Source organism: Meleagris gallopavo, chromosome 35 (assembly GCF_905368555.1).
Source record: "Meleagris gallopavo chromosome 35, MGAL_WU_HG_1.1, whole genome shotgun sequence".
NCBI lineage: Eukaryota > Metazoa > Chordata > Aves > Galliformes > Phasianidae > Meleagris > Meleagris gallopavo.
Window position 1 is genome coordinate 136,089 of NC_139439.1, and position 18,277 is coordinate 154,365.

General features: G+C 56.8%; 2 protein-coding genes across 2 annotated transcripts; one reads left to right on the forward strand and one right to left on the reverse strand.

Annotated features, from left to right (window-relative positions):
- Window positions 1–84: 84 nt before the first annotated feature.
- On the reverse strand, window positions 85–7,250 carry HTRA2 (HtrA serine peptidase 2). The gene is made up of 8 exons (XM_085215013.1): window positions 6,909–7,250; window positions 5,825–6,029; window positions 5,562–5,756; window positions 5,338–5,370; window positions 4,945–5,053; window positions 4,329–4,398; window positions 749–844; window positions 85–439 (listed from the first exon to the last, which is right to left on the reverse strand). Exons 1-8 carry the CDS (start codon window positions 7,247–7,249, stop codon window positions 274–276), a joined length of 1,215 nt encoding a protein of 404 aa, XP_085071139.1. The 5' UTR covers window position 7,250; the 3' UTR covers window positions 85–273.
- AUP1 (AUP1 lipid droplet regulating VLDL assembly factor) lies at window positions 7,250–18,248 on the forward strand. The gene is made up of 12 exons (XM_085215012.1): window positions 7,250–7,599; window positions 7,747–7,884; window positions 8,272–8,422; window positions 9,446–9,633; window positions 9,719–9,791; window positions 12,526–12,599; window positions 13,470–13,536; window positions 14,097–14,202; window positions 14,525–14,680; window positions 14,860–15,020; window positions 15,218–15,306; window positions 18,103–18,248. The coding sequence occupies exons 1-12, from the start codon at window positions 7,550–7,552 to the stop codon at window positions 18,149–18,151; spliced, it is 1,302 nt and encodes a 433-aa protein (XP_085071138.1). The 5' UTR covers window positions 7,250–7,549; the 3' UTR covers window positions 18,152–18,248.
- Window positions 18,249–18,277: the final 29 nt, after the last annotated feature.

Consider the following 18,277-nt stretch of genomic DNA (forward strand, 5'->3'; position numbering starts at 1 on the left):
GTGACAGGAGGAGCGGGTTCTCACAGCCCAGCTGCTCACAGGTCATGCTTGGGACACCGAGTGCCAGGGAAAGGAGGCCGCACGGCACCTAGAAAAGCACTTTATTTGAGCACGGAGGGGAGCGGTTTCACACCGAGTCTGCCCCAGTGCCATGCCCCCTGCCTGGCCCCTCCGGGCCCTCGCAAGCTCCCAGCCTCTCCCCGATGGGCACAGAGATGTGCCTCAGTCCTGCATCCTCGGCTCCTGGCCAGCAGACAGAGCGGCACTGCAGCACTACTCTGTGACCTCAGGGACAACGCTCACCAGCAACGTGTCATAGCTGCGCCGCACCAGCAGGGCCAAGCTCTGCTGAGTCCTCACTGCCTCGTACACATCCTCTGCACGGCGCGTCGCCTGCCCGTTAATCTCCAGCACCACGTCGCCTGCCTTCAGCCCTGCCCTGAGGGGAGAAGGAAAGAAATTCATGGCAAGTGAAGCAGACGCTTGTCTGCGGCTTCGTCTTCCAGGAAGGAAGGAGAGCCAGGCACTTCAGGAAGCTGGGGCTGCTGTGCCAGGCATTCCTTCGGCTCCACAGGTAGCTTGGCCAAAGGGATGCCAAGCCCAAGCACATTCCACCAGTCAGCTCCTGCTGCAGACTGCCTGCTCTGCAGGCCCCGACCCCTGCTGCTCTGCAGCAAAACCCTCAGAGCTAAACCCGTCCCACCCTGTGTACTTGCTCTCCCACCCCGAGGCACAAGGCAGCACTTACTGGTGGGCCGGGGAACCGATGATCACTTTGTGGATTAGCACTCCATAGGAGACATCAGGGAAGCTGGGGTCACGCAGCTTCAGCTCAGCTAGGATGCTGCAGAGGGAAAATGAGCATCACAGTACTGAGCCGGGAAGTGGAGCAGGGCTCCCACCCAGCCAGGACCACACTTGGAGAAAATGCTGCAGAACTCTCCTCCTGTGCCCTTGCACAAGTGACCAGCTGCAAACTCTGGGGTCACTTGAATGCCAACACCTTCCTGACAAAAACTCGTCCTGATTGTGCTAGGGAGAACTGGAAACTACCAGCACTGCTGCCAGCTGGATCCCAGCTGCTGGTGATGCACGTCCTGTGTCTGAGCAGTCCCACTTCAGACAGCTTTCCTGGTATCAGATGTGCACCTCCCATCCTGAAGTTTCACTTCCCTCTTCTGTGGGTAGATCACAGAAGAAAAGTTATATCCTTTTGATTTTGCTAGAAACGTCAAGCAGGAGCATACCTATATCTCTCCGCTGGAGTCTAGACTAAACAATCCCAGTTCCTGCATATTCCCCCAGATCAGCTTTTCTAGCCCTAGCTCTCAGTTCCTCTCCTCTCTCTTCTCCTTTCTGGATTCTCTCCAACACATCACTGCATACAGCACTCCAGCTGGATCCCACAGCTGTGCATAATGTAAACAGCCTCAGCACCAGTTCAGATCCACTGTAACCCCAGGAAATACAGCACCCAGCTCCTTGCTCCCCACTGGTTACGGCTCTGTGCTTTGCTGCTGAACTGCACTGTACTTTTTTTCACTGAGCTTTGCAAGCTGCCACCTCTTCTTGACGTCACAGTATTACGGCACAGATGAGGTTGGAGGAGAGCTGGTCCTACACCAGCCAGAGCAGGCTGCCCTAGACTGTCCACACCAGTGCTGAGTATCTCCAAGGACAGAGACTCACAACCCTCAGGCTGCAGGGTTTGACCACTCTGACAGTTAAAAACAGTGGTTTGTTGTGTTCGGTTGGAATCTCACATATTTCAGTTTGTGCCACTGCCCCTTGTCCTGCCAGTGGGAACTATCAGCACAATCAGGGCTACTGCTGACGGGAGCTGCACATTTACAATGACTAACCTCCTTCTTCACTTCGCTCACCAACACAGAACCATATGTGCCCTCACGCAGTCTGTACAAACACAGTAACTGCCTCCCAGTCCCTGAGCAGCTACTGTGGAAAAGCTTCTCCCCAGTTTTAGAGCTAAGCGTAACATTGTGCAGCCTGGGCGATTGCTGGGGCCAAGTCCCCACTGCAGCCTCTCCCCACCTCCCGCCCACCCTCAGCCCACTCCCTGTGTGGAGCAGTATGAGAATCAGCGAAGGCCTGGACACCGCACAAGCACTGCTCAGCTGCAGCTAAAACATTGGTATGTTATATGTTAAGGGGAAATGGTTTGAACTTGAGGGAGGGCAGATTTCAGTTGGGTGTCAGGGGAAGTTGTTTGCTGTGAGAGTGGGGAGGTGCTGAACAGCTGCCCAGAGAGGCTGTGGATCCCCGTCCATCCCTGGAGGTGTTCGAGGCCAGCAAGGATGGGGCCCTGGGCAGCCTGGGCTGCTGTGAGATGTGCAGGTTGGTGGCCCTGCATGGCACAGGGGATTGGAGCTTCATCATCCCTGAGGTCCCTTCCAACCCTGGCCATTTTGTGATTCTGTTATCAACACTGTTTTGGTCACAAATCCAAGACACAAAACCACACAGGGCTCTAAAAAAGAAATGATCTCCATCCCAGCAAGCCCCCATACACAGCTCGCTCAGACCAAGGGTACCCCTACAGACACTGTGCAGGTCAGACTGTGCCTCCAGCTGCTCCTGAGCGTGTGACAACCAGTAAGGTTCTGTTTCTGTTAGGTTTTCCACTTGCTCTTTTCAATCCTACAACATCAGCAAGTCCTATCACACGCAGCACGGAGAAGCAACTCGTGTGTTTTCATGTTTCCCTGGTACCACCCCTCACCAGCACTGCATGTTTTACGAGGAACTCATTTCCAGCAACCAGTATCTCTGTTTTCAAAGTCCTTTTCTCACTCCCCACTGCTGCATGCTGTAATGCAGGGCAGTGGGAGCTCAAGCCTTCCTCAGCTTGGTACTAAATAATATTTGAGAAGACACTTCCCCAGCTTTTCTTCCTCTTCTCCCTAAAGAACCATTTGAATCTCAGTAACACCTTTTCACGGGCAAAAATAGGGTGCCCGCATGGGCCCCGTTCTCTGATGAGAGCACCCGCCTCCGGCTTCTGTTCTGTTCGCACTGGAGGATCCGAACCTCCACCACAGCCGCCACCTCCCGCACCGGGCCGCCCCGCTCGCTGCCCACGAGCGCCATCTGCTGGGCCGGCGGTGCCGCCAGCGCTCGCAGCTCTCCCGGCTGCCCTGAGAGCCTCCTGGCTGCGCGCCCACAGGAAGCCAGGACTGCGCACGGCATCCAGTCCGCAAACTCACCCAACCACAGGAGCCACCAGAACTCTGGCCCTGAAAAAGTTTCTGCCAGGCACTCGGCAGCCACCAACCCCAGCAACACGCTGAGCCCCGGGCATCTCTCAAGAGCTGCTCGGGCACAAAGCCTTTGAAAAGGAAGGCTGCTCGCAGGGGTGAGACTGCAGGTCCACCACTCCCCGAACAGCTGTGCTTGCTGCGCCTGGGAGGCTGCAGGCAGCTCTGTGTGAAGCAGTGGCAATTCTGTCCCAGGGCCTGCAGAGCTCCTCGTGGGCCTGACCAGGGCTACCCAGCACTCAGCGAGGCATATCCAACACAGCTCGCAGGGCATCTGCCCGGGCACCGGGTTTGGCTCGTGTGTCTTGGAGGCCAGCAGAACCTAAGCAAGGAGTCTGGCTGCAATCCGCTTTGCTAACCAGAGCATTTCTTCAGATGCAGAGGAAACACAGGGCTCTTCCCAGGCTACGGACAGGAGGGCGAAGAGCCTCAGGCCTGCAAGTCATCCCCTTCCCATTTTCCAGTGCTGTCCTGCTCAGCACCACCGTTCCTTTCCAGAGGCAGCACCCAACCTTCCTCCTGCCAGCCAGGAGCCTCACAGCACTGAGAGGCAGCCGTGCTGTTACCCACGCAGCCCGCTCCGCAACCCGCCTACCTCCTTCCCCAGCAGCCAACTCTCCTGCAGGAAACGTGCACCTCCTTATTCCAAAAGTCCCGTATTCTGCCACGAATTCAGCACCGCAGCGGTTCACCTGCCAGACCACTCCTCCCAAGGAGATTTTACACCAAAACTTTCAGTTGGCACAACGCATATCTGTCAATTACACAACATTCCTGGTGGCTTTTTGTTCACGTTGTGTTGCAAGGCCTTTTATGGAACTCCCAATGAAATCACGCACTGATGCGGCAGATTTAGGGATATTTTATCTGCTTGCAGATTCTGCCACGAACACAGAAATTTGCAAGCTTCTAACTTACCCCAGACACACACAACTTAAGAGTCTGATCACAGTATCAGCAAAGAGATTTTTGAATGTGAACGCTCAACCTTGTGAAGGCAATCCTCTCAGAAGCTCCCAACAAGACCGGTCCCGCTGAGCTCAGAGCACATACCTGGGTGTGAGAGTCAGCATCATCACCCCGATGTAACGGCGCTTCGTCTCCGCGTTGCCAAACCAGGAGCCTGTGGGCAGAAAGGACCTCTAACAACAATGCTGAAAACAGACACGCGCCCAAAAAGCTCAGGGCTGAGCAAATCACAACGCCCACACGCCTCAAGGCAGTGATTCTGATTCCCTACCAACAGAAAATTTCAGTTTCATTTATGGCTTTATAGCTATTGCACAGTTTCTTTTCTTGGTTTAAGAGATCACTGTTTTGCTTGAGAATATCATTCCATGATGTCGATGTGAGAACCAAGCAGCAAGAATCTGCATTAAACAACTTACCACAAACACAAAGGAACAAAAACAAGGCAGAGTTCTTGGAAACTCTGGAAGTCTTTATCTGTGGCAGATGGGCATACGGATTTCCCATGGCAGAGGGGCTCACTGCTTCATGCCCACTGGGAGAATCTTCCTAGTCCCCAAAGGTTCTTTCTCTTGCTATGTTTGCCCACCTCTCTGAAGAAGGGCAGGAAGCTCAGCTATGCCCACAGCTTCTTCCCTCTTCCAACACCCTCATTCTGGCCTCGTTCCCCAACACCCGAGCAGAGAGGCTTCCAACTCACTTTTGCGCTGCTCCTCCTTCTGCAGGAACTTCCGCAGCCGGTCTGAGGGGATGGCAAACGAGATGCCTGACGTCACCTTCATGGTGTTCACCCCAATCACTTCGCCATCCTGCATGGAAAAGGGCACTGTGTTCTCCAACCTGCACCTTTATGGAGCTCTGCAAAACCTGAAGCCTGCGCACCCGTCCCACCCAGGCAGTCTGATCCTGCTGAGGCCGGGCAGGGATGAGTCCTACCAAGCAGGGCCCTCGCTCCAAGCCAATTCCTTGACCCCGCCCTTTAAGATGCCTAGAGCACACACAGTTCCTCCTTCCCACCTGACAGATGAGGATGCACTGAAGGCACTCGGCCCCGGGAGAAAAGGCCCACTGGGACACGTGCAGGAGAACTTACCAAGTTGACGAGGGGACCACCAGAGTTCCCAAACTGAAACAGCAGAGAGAGCAGCAATGAGGCCACGAAAGCAAACCTCAAGCACTAACCCACAGCGAGGAGGCAGAGCCCAGAGAACAGGAGCCAGACCACCGACCAGAAACACCCTTCTCCCAGCCTGCTGCGCCCAGCTCCCTGCACCTCGCAGCACCCAGAGCCCTTCCCCAGAGCAGAGGGGGCATTACGTCGATAGCGGCGTCCGTCTGGATGTACTCCATGTCGGAGGCGGCCAGGCCCAGCTCCCGGCTGCCGCGCTGCGCGGAGCTGACGATGCCGGAGGTGATGGTGTTCTGCAAGGCGAAGGGGCTGCCCATGGCCACCACGAACTCCCCCTGCCGCACCTCGGAGGAGCGCCCGAGGGGCAACGTGGGCAGTGGGCGCTGGAAGAGAGGAACCGGGTTAGCAGAAGGCAGGCGAGGAAGGAGCCCTTCCACCACGTGGCACGCACCTTGGGCTTGATCTTGATGGTGGCGATGTCTGCGACCTGGTCCACGTCCTGCACCACGGCGTCGTACTGCTCCCCGCTGGCCAGCTTCACCCGCACGCGCCGCCGGTTGGCCACCACGTGTGCGTTGGTCACTATGAGCCCATCAGGAGACACCAGGAATCCCGAGCCGTTCGAGATGGGCACCTCACGGCCTGAGAACGGGTGCCTGCAAGGTGGGCAAAGGTCACGGGAGGGTGTGGGGACCTGGAGGGGGCCGGTGGGGATGTGGGAGGCCGGGGCAGCCGGCAGCTGCATGGCTCAGCCCCCTGGGCCGGGCAGCAGCGGGGGACTGCGAGGGGATGTCCAGACAGCAGGACGTGGGAGCTCCTCCACAGCCCCGTGATGGCTGTCCATCACAACAGTCGGCACAGCCGTGCACGCAATGGGGCAGCGAGCAGGAGGAACCAGGAATCCACGTGCAATGACAAAAGCGTCACCTCACGAGGACCACGGAGGTGCACTGGGAAGAGCACAGTAACAGAGAGCTGCAATGGACACTGCAGAGTCTTTAGGAAAGACAAGCAGAGACCTATGGAGATATAACCTGATCACACAGAGCTTTGCCGTGAGGGTGAGCTGATGTCCCTGTGAGTCTATCAATGACCTTTAAAAAATCAGAGCGGCTCAAGCTGGTTCCCGACTGCTGAAAAAAGGCGTCAAAGCAACCTGCGAGGACATGGAGGCCAAAGCACCAGCCAGCTTCACCCCGCCTTTGGGAATATTCTGAGACGAACGCTGCAGGGAAGCACTTCCATGCACACAGCAAGCAAAAGGGGCCGGGAGCAGCGGCACAGACCGCGGGTCCAACCCGACCGGCTGCTGCGACGAGCGGCGGCGCGGATCAGGAGGTAAGCGGGCGCCGTCCATTGCAAACGTACCGCTCTCAGCAGCGCCCACGCGGGCGGCGTTCAGGCTGAGCGAAAGGCCGGCCGAGCGGCAGCGCCTCACGGCTGCCGGAAGCCCCGAGCGCAACGGCGGCGGCCGCGAAGCCGCGCTGCGGGGCCGGGGGGAGCCGAGGGCGCGGGGCTGCGGCGGGCCGGGGTACCTGCCCACGATCTCCACGTAGACCAGGGCGGGCGCCGTCTTCTCCACGACGTCGGCGATGAAGTTGAAGGCGGCGCGGGGCGAGGCGGGCGGCGGGGCGGGCGGCGCGGGCACGGCGGCGCGCAGCGCGGAACGGCGGCTGTCCCGGGCCCACAGCAGCAGCAGCGCCGCCGCCCCGGCGCCCAGAGCCGCGGCCAGCAGCCGGGAGCCGGCGGGAGGGGCGGGGGGAGGCGGAGGGGGCGGCGGCGGCACGCGGGGGGCGGCGGCGGCGGCCGCGCACAGCGCCCGGCAACAGCGCGTCCCGCCCGGCGGAGCGCGGAGCCACCGCGCCAGGGCAGCCATAGCGCCGTGCTGCGGGGAGAGCCGGGAGAGCGGGGAGAGCCGGGAGCGGCGGCAGAGGCGGTGCTGGCGGCCGGTCCGGGCCCGCAGGGAGGCGCGGGGCGCGCTCGGAGCCACCGTCCCCGGGCCCCACCGGTGTCCGCGGGCGGAGCGGGCCGCGCTCGCAGCCCCGCAGCCTCGCAGCCCCGGCCGGGCGCGGTGCCCGCCGGGAAGGCCGCGCTCCTCCCAGGCGCCCCGCGCGGTCCGGGCGGGCGGCGCAAGATGGCGGCTGGCGGCGCGCGGCGCTGAGCGGACGGGCGCGGCATGGAGCGGAGCGCGGCGCCGGGCCCGGAGCGGCTCTTCGACTCGCAGCGGTGAGGGACGCGGCGCCGGGCGCGCTCCGCTCGGAGGGGCCGGCAGCGGCCGGGGTCTCGGCGGGCCGGGCCGGGCCGGGCGGGGGGCCGAGGGCCGAGCGGCCGCCCCGAGCCCCGGCGCCCATCCGCGCCGTTCTCCTCCCGCAGGTTTCCCACCGACGGCTTCGTGCTGCTGGCGCTGCTGCTGTACGCCCCCGTCGGGCTGTGTCTGCTCGTCCTGCGGCTCTTCATCGGCGTGCACGTCTTCCTGGTCGGCTGCATCCTGCCCGACGGGATGCTGCGGCGGTGCGTGCGGGCCGGGCCGGGCCCTGCGGAGGGGCCGCGGTCGCCGGGGTCCCGGGCGGCTTTGGGGCCGTTCTGCGCCCTGCGGCCCTGCGCTGGCGCGACGGCTCCGCCGAGCCCAGAGCCGCGGCTGCCCGCCGTGCGCCGCGCTGTGACCTCAGGCGCTGCTGTCAGCCCGGCGCTCTCAGCCTCCTGCCCCGCGCTGTGCTGGCAGCTCTGCAGGCAGCCCTCGGCTGCGGCCCCGAGCGGTTCCAGTCTGTCGTATCGGCCCCTCTTGTACCCGTGTCCTTTCCTAAATCACCCCGAGTCCCGGCTTCTTGCTTTGTTGGCTCTCCGAGGCCGCCGTGGCTCAGAGTGCGGGATCTGAAGGAACCCTTTTTCTCCCCCCAGCCTTGTTGTGCGTGTGATGTGCTCGGTGCTGGGGCTCTTTGTGCAGCAGAGCGGACCCCGTCCCCGCGATGCCGCCGTGCAGGTGTACATTGCCAACCACGTCACACACTTTGATCACAACGTCATCAACCTGCTGACCTCATGTAACACGGTGAGTGATGCCTTGCGGGGCTTGGCGGGGCTGCGAGGACCTTTCCAAGCACACGGATGGCTCTTTCAGAGTTTAGATGTTGCTCTGAACATTTTCAGTTCTTATTTATTAACCTAGGATTGTGCAAGCCTGAAGTATTTTTTTCTGTGGTTCAGTTTCATGCTTGCATGAAAAACTGAAGGTGAGAGGTAACAGTAAGGGTTACAGTGAGGATTGGTTTTATTGAGCGGGTAAGATCGCGGAATCATAAAATGCCCTGGGTTAAAAGGCCCACAGTGCTCACCCAGTCCCAACCCCTGCTGTGTGCAGGTCGCCAGCCAGCAGCCCAGGCTGCCCAGAGCCACATCCAGCCTGGCCTCAAATGCCTGCAGGGATGGGGATCCACAGCCTCCTTGGACGTCTGTACCTTTCTGTCAGAAGCAGCATTGTGTGGGGGGTTTCCTTACAGTGCTGGGTGCTTTTTATACCTGTCAGCAGCACCAAGGGCAAGCAGAGTGCTGTGCTCAGGCTGTTGTGCCGGGCTGACAGCTGTGTGACTTTCCCTGTACTCAGAAAATTCCCTGGGGTGTGGAGTTCCTGAATTCGCAGGCACCAGATGTTCCTGGGAGTTGAGTGGTACAGTATGTCCTGCATGAGCGTAGATTGGGTCCTTAACTGTGGAGAGCCAACTCTTGGAAGTGGTGCATCCCTTGCCAAGATGTTGGGAATTCCTAGAGAAACTGTGGGGAATGTGACTGACTCTCAAGGCAGAGGAATTCATTGCTCAGGTGGATGGGATATGATCTGAATTGTGGATCAGGAGTCAAATTCCCAGGGAACTGGGGCCAGAGCCACCATGAAGCCTGGACGGAAGCAGCACGTTCTCTGCTGCTAGCATTGTTAGCACGTGGGGTGTTCCCTCAGCTCCCAGGGGCATTTTTGCTAGCAAGCAGAAATTTTGTTTCCCATTTACACCTGAGAAAGTAGGCCTTGAAGGGAGAACAAAGAGCCGTTTCTTCCTTTCTCTTGCTTCTTTTCTCGCAGCCCGCACTGAATGGTGCCCCTGGCTTCATCTGCTGGTCGCGGGGCTTCATGGAGCTGGGAGTGACAGGGAGCCGAGCTGAGCTGGTCGATTCCTTGAAGGCATACTCGTCTCACAGAGGAAACCCACCGCTGCTGCTCTTCCCCGAGGAAGCTGCCACCAATGGCCGGGCCGGCCTGCTCCGCTTCAGGTGCTGGAGTCGGGTGTCCTGAGCTGCCTGTCCTGGGGCCGGCGCAGCTTTGGAAGTTGCTGACAGCTGCACTCCTCCTTTTCAGCTCCTGGCCGTTCTCCATCTTGGATGTGGTGCAGCCGGTTGCCCTACAGGTTCAGAGGCCTTTGATCGCTGTGGTGAGTCTGATGCAGGGCAAGGAAGAGTTCAGAAAGCTGCGAGAGGGTCTCCATCATGTCATGAATTTTGCTTCTGCTTTGAAACCCGTGGAGAGAGCAACCTGGCCTTGTTTTGTCATCCCGAGGATGAGTTTCTGTGTGCTTGCACTTGGCTTTTCAGCTGCCTCTCAGAGACCTTTGGCTAAATCAACGTTCTTTTCTTTACGCTCGCAGCTTTAGTAGATGTTCTCAGTCTGCCTTCCATGCTTGCAGCATCAGCACCTCATACCCTCATTATGAGTTCCCTTCTTTTAAAGTGTTTTGAAAGAATAACTGTAGCCCCCTTGGGGCTTGGACGACACAGCAGAAGTTGTGCAATGCTCTCTGGATGAGGTTCTTGAACTCATGTCTCCCAGATCCTGATGTGTAACGTGATGCAACATCAGCAGCAGAAAAGTGGCAAAGTTCACAGTTAGGGTGCTGGTGCTACTGAGCAGATTGCAGTCAAACTGCTCTCACTTTATTTGCAGTGAGGCTTTCTTTTCTCGTGATATGGTTAATGGATCTGCATGATTAGAAGGCGTCTTTTGTGTCTGTCAGGCATTTTGGATTTTTTTTATTTTTCCATCTCTTTAAGGGGGCAGGATGCACTGTGTAGGTTTAAAGCCACTTACAAACAGGCCATAAAACTTTACTGCCCGCGCAGGTATTTCTCATGTGATATTCTCTTAGGAATTAGTTCTTTGCCACTTGGTGTTTACTGCTTTTATCCACAAGGCCACAATGCTGAGGTCCTTGGAGTTGGTGAATAATGAACAAGCTGGAATACTGATGTGATTGTGCCGATACCTGCAAATCCGATGTGGTCTGTGGGTGCATAACAGGAGGGATATCTGGCAGAGCAAGGAACACAGTGCTGGCTGCACACGTGCAATGGTGACAGCTGCGTCTAAATTACGGTGTGAAGCTCTGGTAGCCCAGCTGCTGAGAAAGTGGGGCAGCAGTAGAGAGCTCAAGAAGGCTGTAAGTATGACACAGGATCCGGAGAGCAGGACTTACTTAAAGGTGCTCAGTTTAATCAGCTTATCAGAGATACGGCACAGAGATGGTGGATAGCTGCTTGCACAGTGGAGAAGTGGCTTAAAAGTGGAGAAACTTCTTACTTTTTCCTTTTGACAAAACGCACAGCAGCCTTAGCAGGTGCTGAGCCTAGATTTTGGTAATACACGAGCTTAGTTTTGGGTTAGGATGAAGGTTTCTAACTGTGAGGAGGTTTTTGAACGAGTACTCCAGTGAAGTGGGAGAGCTGCCTTGTTCCGTACTGCTCGGGTGAGTCGGTGATCTTGTTGTGGGTTTGGTTCCTCTGAGAAATTCTGTGTGATGTGACGAGCTGTGGGGACGTCTGTCATCTTTTTCCTTCATGATCACTGGGGAGAGTGGCATGCACGTAACTGCTGGCCTGTTTGAAGCTGATGGTTGCAATCACTTCTTGTCCCGGATTTTTACCTTCAGAAGCTGAGCAGGACTTTTTGCAGATGGATTGTAGAATTTCTCACGTCGTTTTAAATAACCCAAAACTTCCTGGGTCAGGAGGTGGAATGCTTTGAATGTTTCAATCAGTGCTTTACAGAAAGCTTACGTAGCTACTCACCTGGTGTGTGTGTGACGCCAGCTAAGCACCACCAAGGCTGGGTTTTGGAAGGAATTTGCTGTAGCTGCAATTAGCTGAACCCCAAAGGGAGGGCGTTAGTTGGTGACATGCAGTGGGGTACCGTGAAGGCTGAGTGTTGGAATCACGAGGCATTTGATCCTGGTTTTCTTAGGTCTCAGCTCTGTTCATCAGGAGACGAGGCTTCTTCGTGTTGCCCTTCATGACTCTGAATAAACCACGTGCAAGGCTTTGGTTGAGGATAAAGTCACGTGTAAAAGAAGCTGAGGGAGCCGTGTTGCAAGCTGTAGATGTTGAGGTGGCGTTCCCACCAGCCTCTGGAAAGCTTTATCGCCTGCAGGATAAAAGAAACCAACTTTAAAAAATCCTAGCAACAGTGTTTATTCAATTGAAAATTGGTAGAATCATTGGACAGTGTAGGTGGGGAGGGTCTCTGGAGGCCTTTAGTTCAGCTGTCTGCTCACAGTCAGAACAGCTCCTGGTTGTGGCTGAGCTGTGTCCTGCTGAGGTTGGAGAGCCCACCAGCTCTGTGCAGCCCTCCAGTCTTCAGCAGCTCTCTTGGGAGGCATTGCAATCCTTAGGGAGAAGATTATTTATGAAGTTTTAGAAATAGCAGGACAGTGATAAATTATGGTTCACCTTTAATGATTTCTCTTCAAAAGGAAGAGTTCTTCAAGGCTTCGTAGTGTGTGAGTGCAGCTTATGGGAGCTGAGTCATTACACAGGCTGTTCCCACCCGCGTGTGATTCCCACCGTGATTCCGAGGGAGCATTAATAGGTCTTGGAGCATTTTAAGTCCCTTCTAGAGGCCTTATCTGTGAGAGGATGCGGAGGTATTGAGAGAAAATCTTGCTGTCCTGATGAGAGGAAAAGACAGCTTGGAGCAGAGAAAAATTTAACTCCCTTGCTCTGCATGGTGAGGACTGATGGAGGGGAACCTCCTCTCTTGCCCACTCCTCTGCATCTCTGCTGCGTATCTGTTACTCACTGCCAGCCCCTGGCTCTGCTCTGCCAGCCTGTTTTCCCCAGGAAGACCTGACTGTCCTGTGCTGTGCGGGCTGTAACCTCCTTGCGCTCTCTTCCCAGAGTGTAGCTGACTCCTCCTGGATTACAGAGCTGTTCTGGACCTTCTTTGTTCCCTTCACAGTTTATCAAGTAAGGTACTATCTTCTCTCTCTCTCTCTCTTTTGTTTGGGTGAGGGCTTGGGGGGGGCAGAAAGCCTGACGTTTTCACCGCTGAAGTGAGGCATGCCGCAGTTGTTGGTCCCGCAGCATGGCTTTGTTCAGTGCTGTTGGTCCGTGCTCCTCTCAGCCAGCTTCAGAACTAGAGAGGGCTTTTGGTTCCTGCTGTCAGTGAAGGAGAGGAGTTTCGCAGGGCTTTCACCTAAAGTTTGATGAGTGTATTTTTGAAGCTAGCTCCTCTGCTGTAATTCATCGAGGGCTGCTCGGGTCCCCTGAGTGATGCTGTGCAGGCAGCTCGGTCCTCTGGCATCCTGCTCTTCCCTGCAGTCCCTCGTGAATTGCAGAGGGGTTCAGATTTCTGTCTGAGGCCCAAATGAGCCCAGGCTGCCTGAGTAGCTTTGGTATAATAAAGGTCCAGAGGCAGGGAAGAGGGGCTTGGAGATAAATTCTTTCCAGTGTGCCTTTAGGGGTTGGGCTGTTTCAGTAAAGTCTCCGTGCTGTAGCTGCCCCCCGCTGTACCTGGCTCGTGTTTTGCTGATCTGTTTTGTACTCCCCCATAAATGGCAGCATTTTGTTGTTTGGAGCCTCCCGGGGAACTTCACTAGGAGGTACTTTGTTACGCTTGGGTGTTAATGAAGATTCGACGAGCCAGTTTTGTCACTTGAATCAAACCTTTCCCCCAGCTTTGCACGATGGGGGTAAGGTTTGACACTCGTCCTGTGGGAACAGAGGAGGGGCGAGCAGGGAGAGCTGGGGTGGGATGGCAGCATTGCACTGCTGATCCCGGACGGGGCTGGCTCCCCAGCAGCCCGGGAAGCAGTCAGCCCAGTGCTGTTGTCCCCATTCAGGTGGATGCCGTCTGTCCCCAGACGAGCTGAAGAGCTGAGTGAGGATTTTGCGCTCCGTGTTCAGGAGGTAGGAGGGTAACGGGGGGGGGGGGTGTGTAGGACCACGGCAATATGGGATGGTCGCAGAGGAGAGCGGGGCGCAAGCAGAGCTGCAAAGCCATTTCTGGTTGGGCATATCTGTGTTATGGGAACTCTGGCCTGTAGTTATTGCCCCTTACAATTATTCTGTTCTTCCGTGGCCTGTTTGCCGCAGACTTTTTAATCCTTTCTGCCATGTATCAAGGCTCTCCCCATTTAGCTCAAATCTGTGTGCTAAAAGCTCCCCTTTCATAATATCACAAATCAAATAAACAGTGATTGTTTCTCCAGCTTCCCATTATTGCTGGGTACTTCGTAGGTCCTGTACCAGAGATCTGGTATCTGTGTCAGCCTGTTTCAAACTGCACTCCTGGTCCTTTGTGCGCTCCGTGCAACACTGAAATGCATCACTGAGGCCTTGGAGAAATCAGTTCCCAGTCCTCTTCCCCTCAACGTGGCTCCCAACAGGCACCGTACATCTGATACGTTCCCTGCAAGGTGGGAATGCCTGGGTCATGCGTGCTGTGTGTCTTCTCCATGTTTCTGCAGCTCTTGGCCGTGGAGCTGGGTGTGGTATCCACACGGCTCACTGCAGCAGATAAAGCTGAGCACATGAAGAGGCTGAGACATTCATCGCATCTTCCCCTTGCCCCAGGTAGGCATCCCGAGTATGGAACGGCAGCTTAGGCTCTGCCTTTGGGGATACTTTGGTCTCTCTTGGTTTCTCATGTGCAGAAGAAGAGGAGGAGATGTGAGACATCCTCCTAGGGACGAGGGATGCCTGCATGCTCTATGCTGCAGATGTAGCTTGCTGGAAGGAGGGGATCACCACTGCTCAGCACAGACGTGGTGGTGGTGTGCAGGAGGTCCTGATTCCTTGATGTTCCCATTTGGGCATGAGAGTGGGGCTGGTGCAACTTGTTGAGGCTGTGTAGCTTTAGGCCACGCCCTTGTGCCCCCTGTTTCTTTTCCTGCAGCCTCAAGCCAGCCCCTGGCAGCCAGGCTCAGGATGCCTTCCAGCCTGTCTGGTATCGGATCCTTTGCTCCTGAGGATGCACGGATCACAACGATGGCTCAACAGGTCAAGGAGGTTCTGCCTCATGTGCCTCTGGAGGTCATCAGGACAGACCTGGGTAAGCTTAGACCCAGGGTATTAGCAGGGACACAGGATCACCCTCCGTGCCATGTCACGGTGACACCTGGAAGCAAAAGCCCTCATCCTTGCTGCACTGTGAAGCACAGCAGTAGAAAGAAAATGAGCCGCCCAGCTGTGGAGGAAACTTCTCTTAGCACATCTTCTGTGTTCCTACAGCCCAGACAAACTGTGTGGATACCACTATTGCCAACTTGCTGGAGGGGAGAGTGCCCTTCTTCCCTGAAAGTGAGGCTGCTACTGACCTGCCTGCTCCATCTACCTCCTGGGCTGCATCAGCTTCTGGCATCCGGGGCTCCGTGGCTTTGCCTTCTTCCAAGGTACTTCGAGAGTTTTAATGTCTCCCCTGCACTGGTGGCTCGCAGACAGAGCGTGATGGCCTGTATTTGGGAGCAGCCATGTCAGGGGAACCGAGCGTTTTAAACTGGAGATTAAATCGGCATGCTGGATGCTTACAGGGCCAATAAGGAGGTTTCCTGGCTTTGTTTCCAGTTGACTTCCGTGCTTTCTGTTCCAGCCAGCTACAAAGCAGTTTGCAAAGTCCCCGGTGGAACGGCACCTGTCCCTGCAGGAGAGGAAGCGCGCGCTGTACGACTACGCCAGGAGGTGAGTGCAGCCCCAGTCCCCATCCCAGCAGTCTGCCCCACGCGTTGCCCATGCTTTTCTGCTTCACCTCTCCCAAGCGTGCAGCCTGTTATCATCTTGGAAATCTCTGTTTGCCTTGAGCTGTCCCCCGGTTTCTGTTTGTGAGGACTAAGGGGGATAGAAGCTGTTTACCAGAACCGCAATTTCTGTGGGATAGAGCTTAGCAAAAAAAAGTGGGTTTGTTCTTTGGTATAACAGATTTGACTGATAGAAGTCATTGTGAGACTATAGACGTCTTTGAAATAAGGATCGATGCTGTGGAACGCTCATTTTAGAAGAGAGACTTTGCTGCTTGGCAAAGGGATGCTGCCATTAATCTTCCTCAGTGAAAGAGGAGAATGCTAACAGGGAACAGGGAGTGAGTTTGACCTCTGTGTGCAGTTTAGATGATGCAAATAGTGGAGTGAGTGTCCAGTTCTGGCGTGCGGTGCTTTTTTCTTTTTCTTTATTTTTTTAGAAAACATGCTGAAAATTCAGGATGAATTTGGAGAGGAGCCACAAAATAATAGGAGAGGAAGTGAAGTCTGTTAAACTTACAGTAAATGAGGTGGCTCGCTGTATGTAATTATTTTTCTGGGTGCAGGGATCAGGCTTTTCAATCTGACAAAGAAATGCAGAATAGTAACTAATGGTTAGAAGTTGTAGGTTATTTCTGTAGAGGAAATCTATTCAATGAGTGGCATGAGCTTCCAACGGAACTGATGTTTTTGTGGTGCCTGCGTGTCTGGAGGTGAGCCTGGCTGACTCCTGAGAAGATGGCAGAGGTAACAGAAGCTTTGGTTCAGTCCAAAGTGGCACAGAACTGCTACAGAGTGGAGTCCCCACCCTGTGCAGGAGTCTTACAGTGAGTAGGAAAAGCCATCTGGTGCCAAGCTCAGGTGCAGCCCTGAGCCCCTAGGGCACTGGGAACTGGGCACCAAGGAGAAGAGCCTGGCTCTGTCCTCCTTGTGCCACCTGTCAGGTGTTTATTGACGTTGATGCAGCACTTCCAGTACTTGAAGAGAGCACATAAACAGGAGGGGAAGGGCTGCTTACATGGGTTGTTAGTGACAGGATGAGGGGAGTGGTTTTAAACTGAGACAGGGGACTTTAGGATGGATATCAGAAGGAAGTTTTTCCCCCAGAGGGTGGTGAGGCACTGAACAGGTTGCCCAAGGAGGCTGTGGATCTCCATCCCTGCAGGCATTCAAGGCCAGGCTGGATGTGGCTCTGGGCAGCCTGGGCTGCTGCTTGGTGACCTGCACACAGCAGGGGGTTGGGAATGGATGAGCACTGTGGGCCTTTTAACCCAGGCCGTTCTGTGATTCTGTGATACTGAGATGAGCTTTCCCTTCGGCCTTCCCTTTCCCAGGGGGAACAGCCCCAGCTCTCTCAGCCTTTCCTTATAGGAAGCAAGCTCCAGTCCTTTCACTGCCTTTGTGGCCCTGACTCTGTCACTGTTTCTTGCTTTGGGGAGCCCAGAACTGAAACCAGCATCCCTGATGGCCTTTCTGGTGCTGAATAAAGTGGGCAGAATCACCTCCCTTCACCTGCTGGCAGTGCTTTGCATTATGCAGGTCTGTTTTTGCTGAGCTGCTGTGCCTCCAGCACAGTGCTGCGGCTGCTCCTTCCCACATGCAGGGCTCTGCACTTCTTGCTGAGCTGCATGAGGTTCCTGCAGTTCTTCCAGCCTGTCAGGCCAGGTCCCCGTGTGTGCGACACTGCTGTGCCTGCTGCTCACCCCAGCTTTGTGTCACCTGCAAACTTCCTGAGGATGCAGTCCGTGCCACTGTCCAGATTGTTAACACAGATGTCAGACAGGGCTGGACTCCTTCTTGGCCCCTGGGCTTCTCCTCTCACCCCTGGCTGCCACCTCTGGGCCCAGCCGAGCAGGTGGTTTTTGATCCCCCTCGCTGCCATCCAGCCCCCGTTCCAGCAGAGGCAGAGCCAGGCCGCTCGTTTCACTGCACGTTGTCAGGGCGGTGGGTGATGATTTCCCCTTGGTGATCCCTGCTAACTGTCCTGATCAGCTCTTTTCCCCCACGCGTTTGGAAGTGGCTTGCAGGACGGGGGCAGAGATGGAGGTGAGGCTGGCTGCCCTGCTTCCTGCGGCCTCCTCCCTGCCCTAACTGAACGCAGGAGGGACGTTCGCTTCCTTTGGGCTCCTCTCCCCGGCAGAGATCACAGCAGCCTCACCCACATCGCGCAGTTCCCTCCCGTGGGGCCATCAGCTCAAGCGTTCCCCGACCCGATCCCCGAGTCCATCTCAGCTCCAGCCCTTTGCCCTCAGGGGTTTGGGATTCCTGCAGGCCCACCTCGCTGCCGGAACCTGAAGCCACCAGGCTCCCACGCCCACCTTTTCCCCCATCTTCCTTTTGCCTCCGCCGCACCGATGCCTTTTGGCGCAGGCGGAGAGGCTCAGCCCGGCGCTGGGATCGGGGCAGAGGGCGGAGCTGCCGGGGCTGCCGGGGCTGCCGGGCCGTTCCTGCGATTTCCCACCCCGTGCCGCTCTCTGTTCCCTGGGCTCCGCCGCCTCGCAGTGCGGCACGGGAGGGGCGCGGGGCTCCCGCTGGTTGCGGCCGAACGCGAGGAGTTCCTTTCCGCCCCGCCCCGGCAGGGCGCCCGCGCTGGGGCTGCCGAACGCAGCCGGGTCCGGGGGGGGCTTCGCTTTCCCGGCTCCGTTCGTTCGGCGCTGCGGCTCCGCGGCTCCGCGGCCGTCCCCGCCGGGGGTCCCGCTGCGGCCGCGCCGTGCGGTACCGTCTGCCCGTCTCTCCGCAGGAGGTTCGCCGAGAAGCACGGCGCGGCGCGGGCCGGGGGCAGCCCCTGAGCGACCGGAGCGGAGCGGAGCGGCACCGGCGGCGTCGCGGGGCTGGGGCGGCGCGGCCGGGAGCGGCGGAGCGGCAATAAACGGCGCTGGAAGCAAACGGCGGTGTCCGGGGGGGGCGGGGCGGGG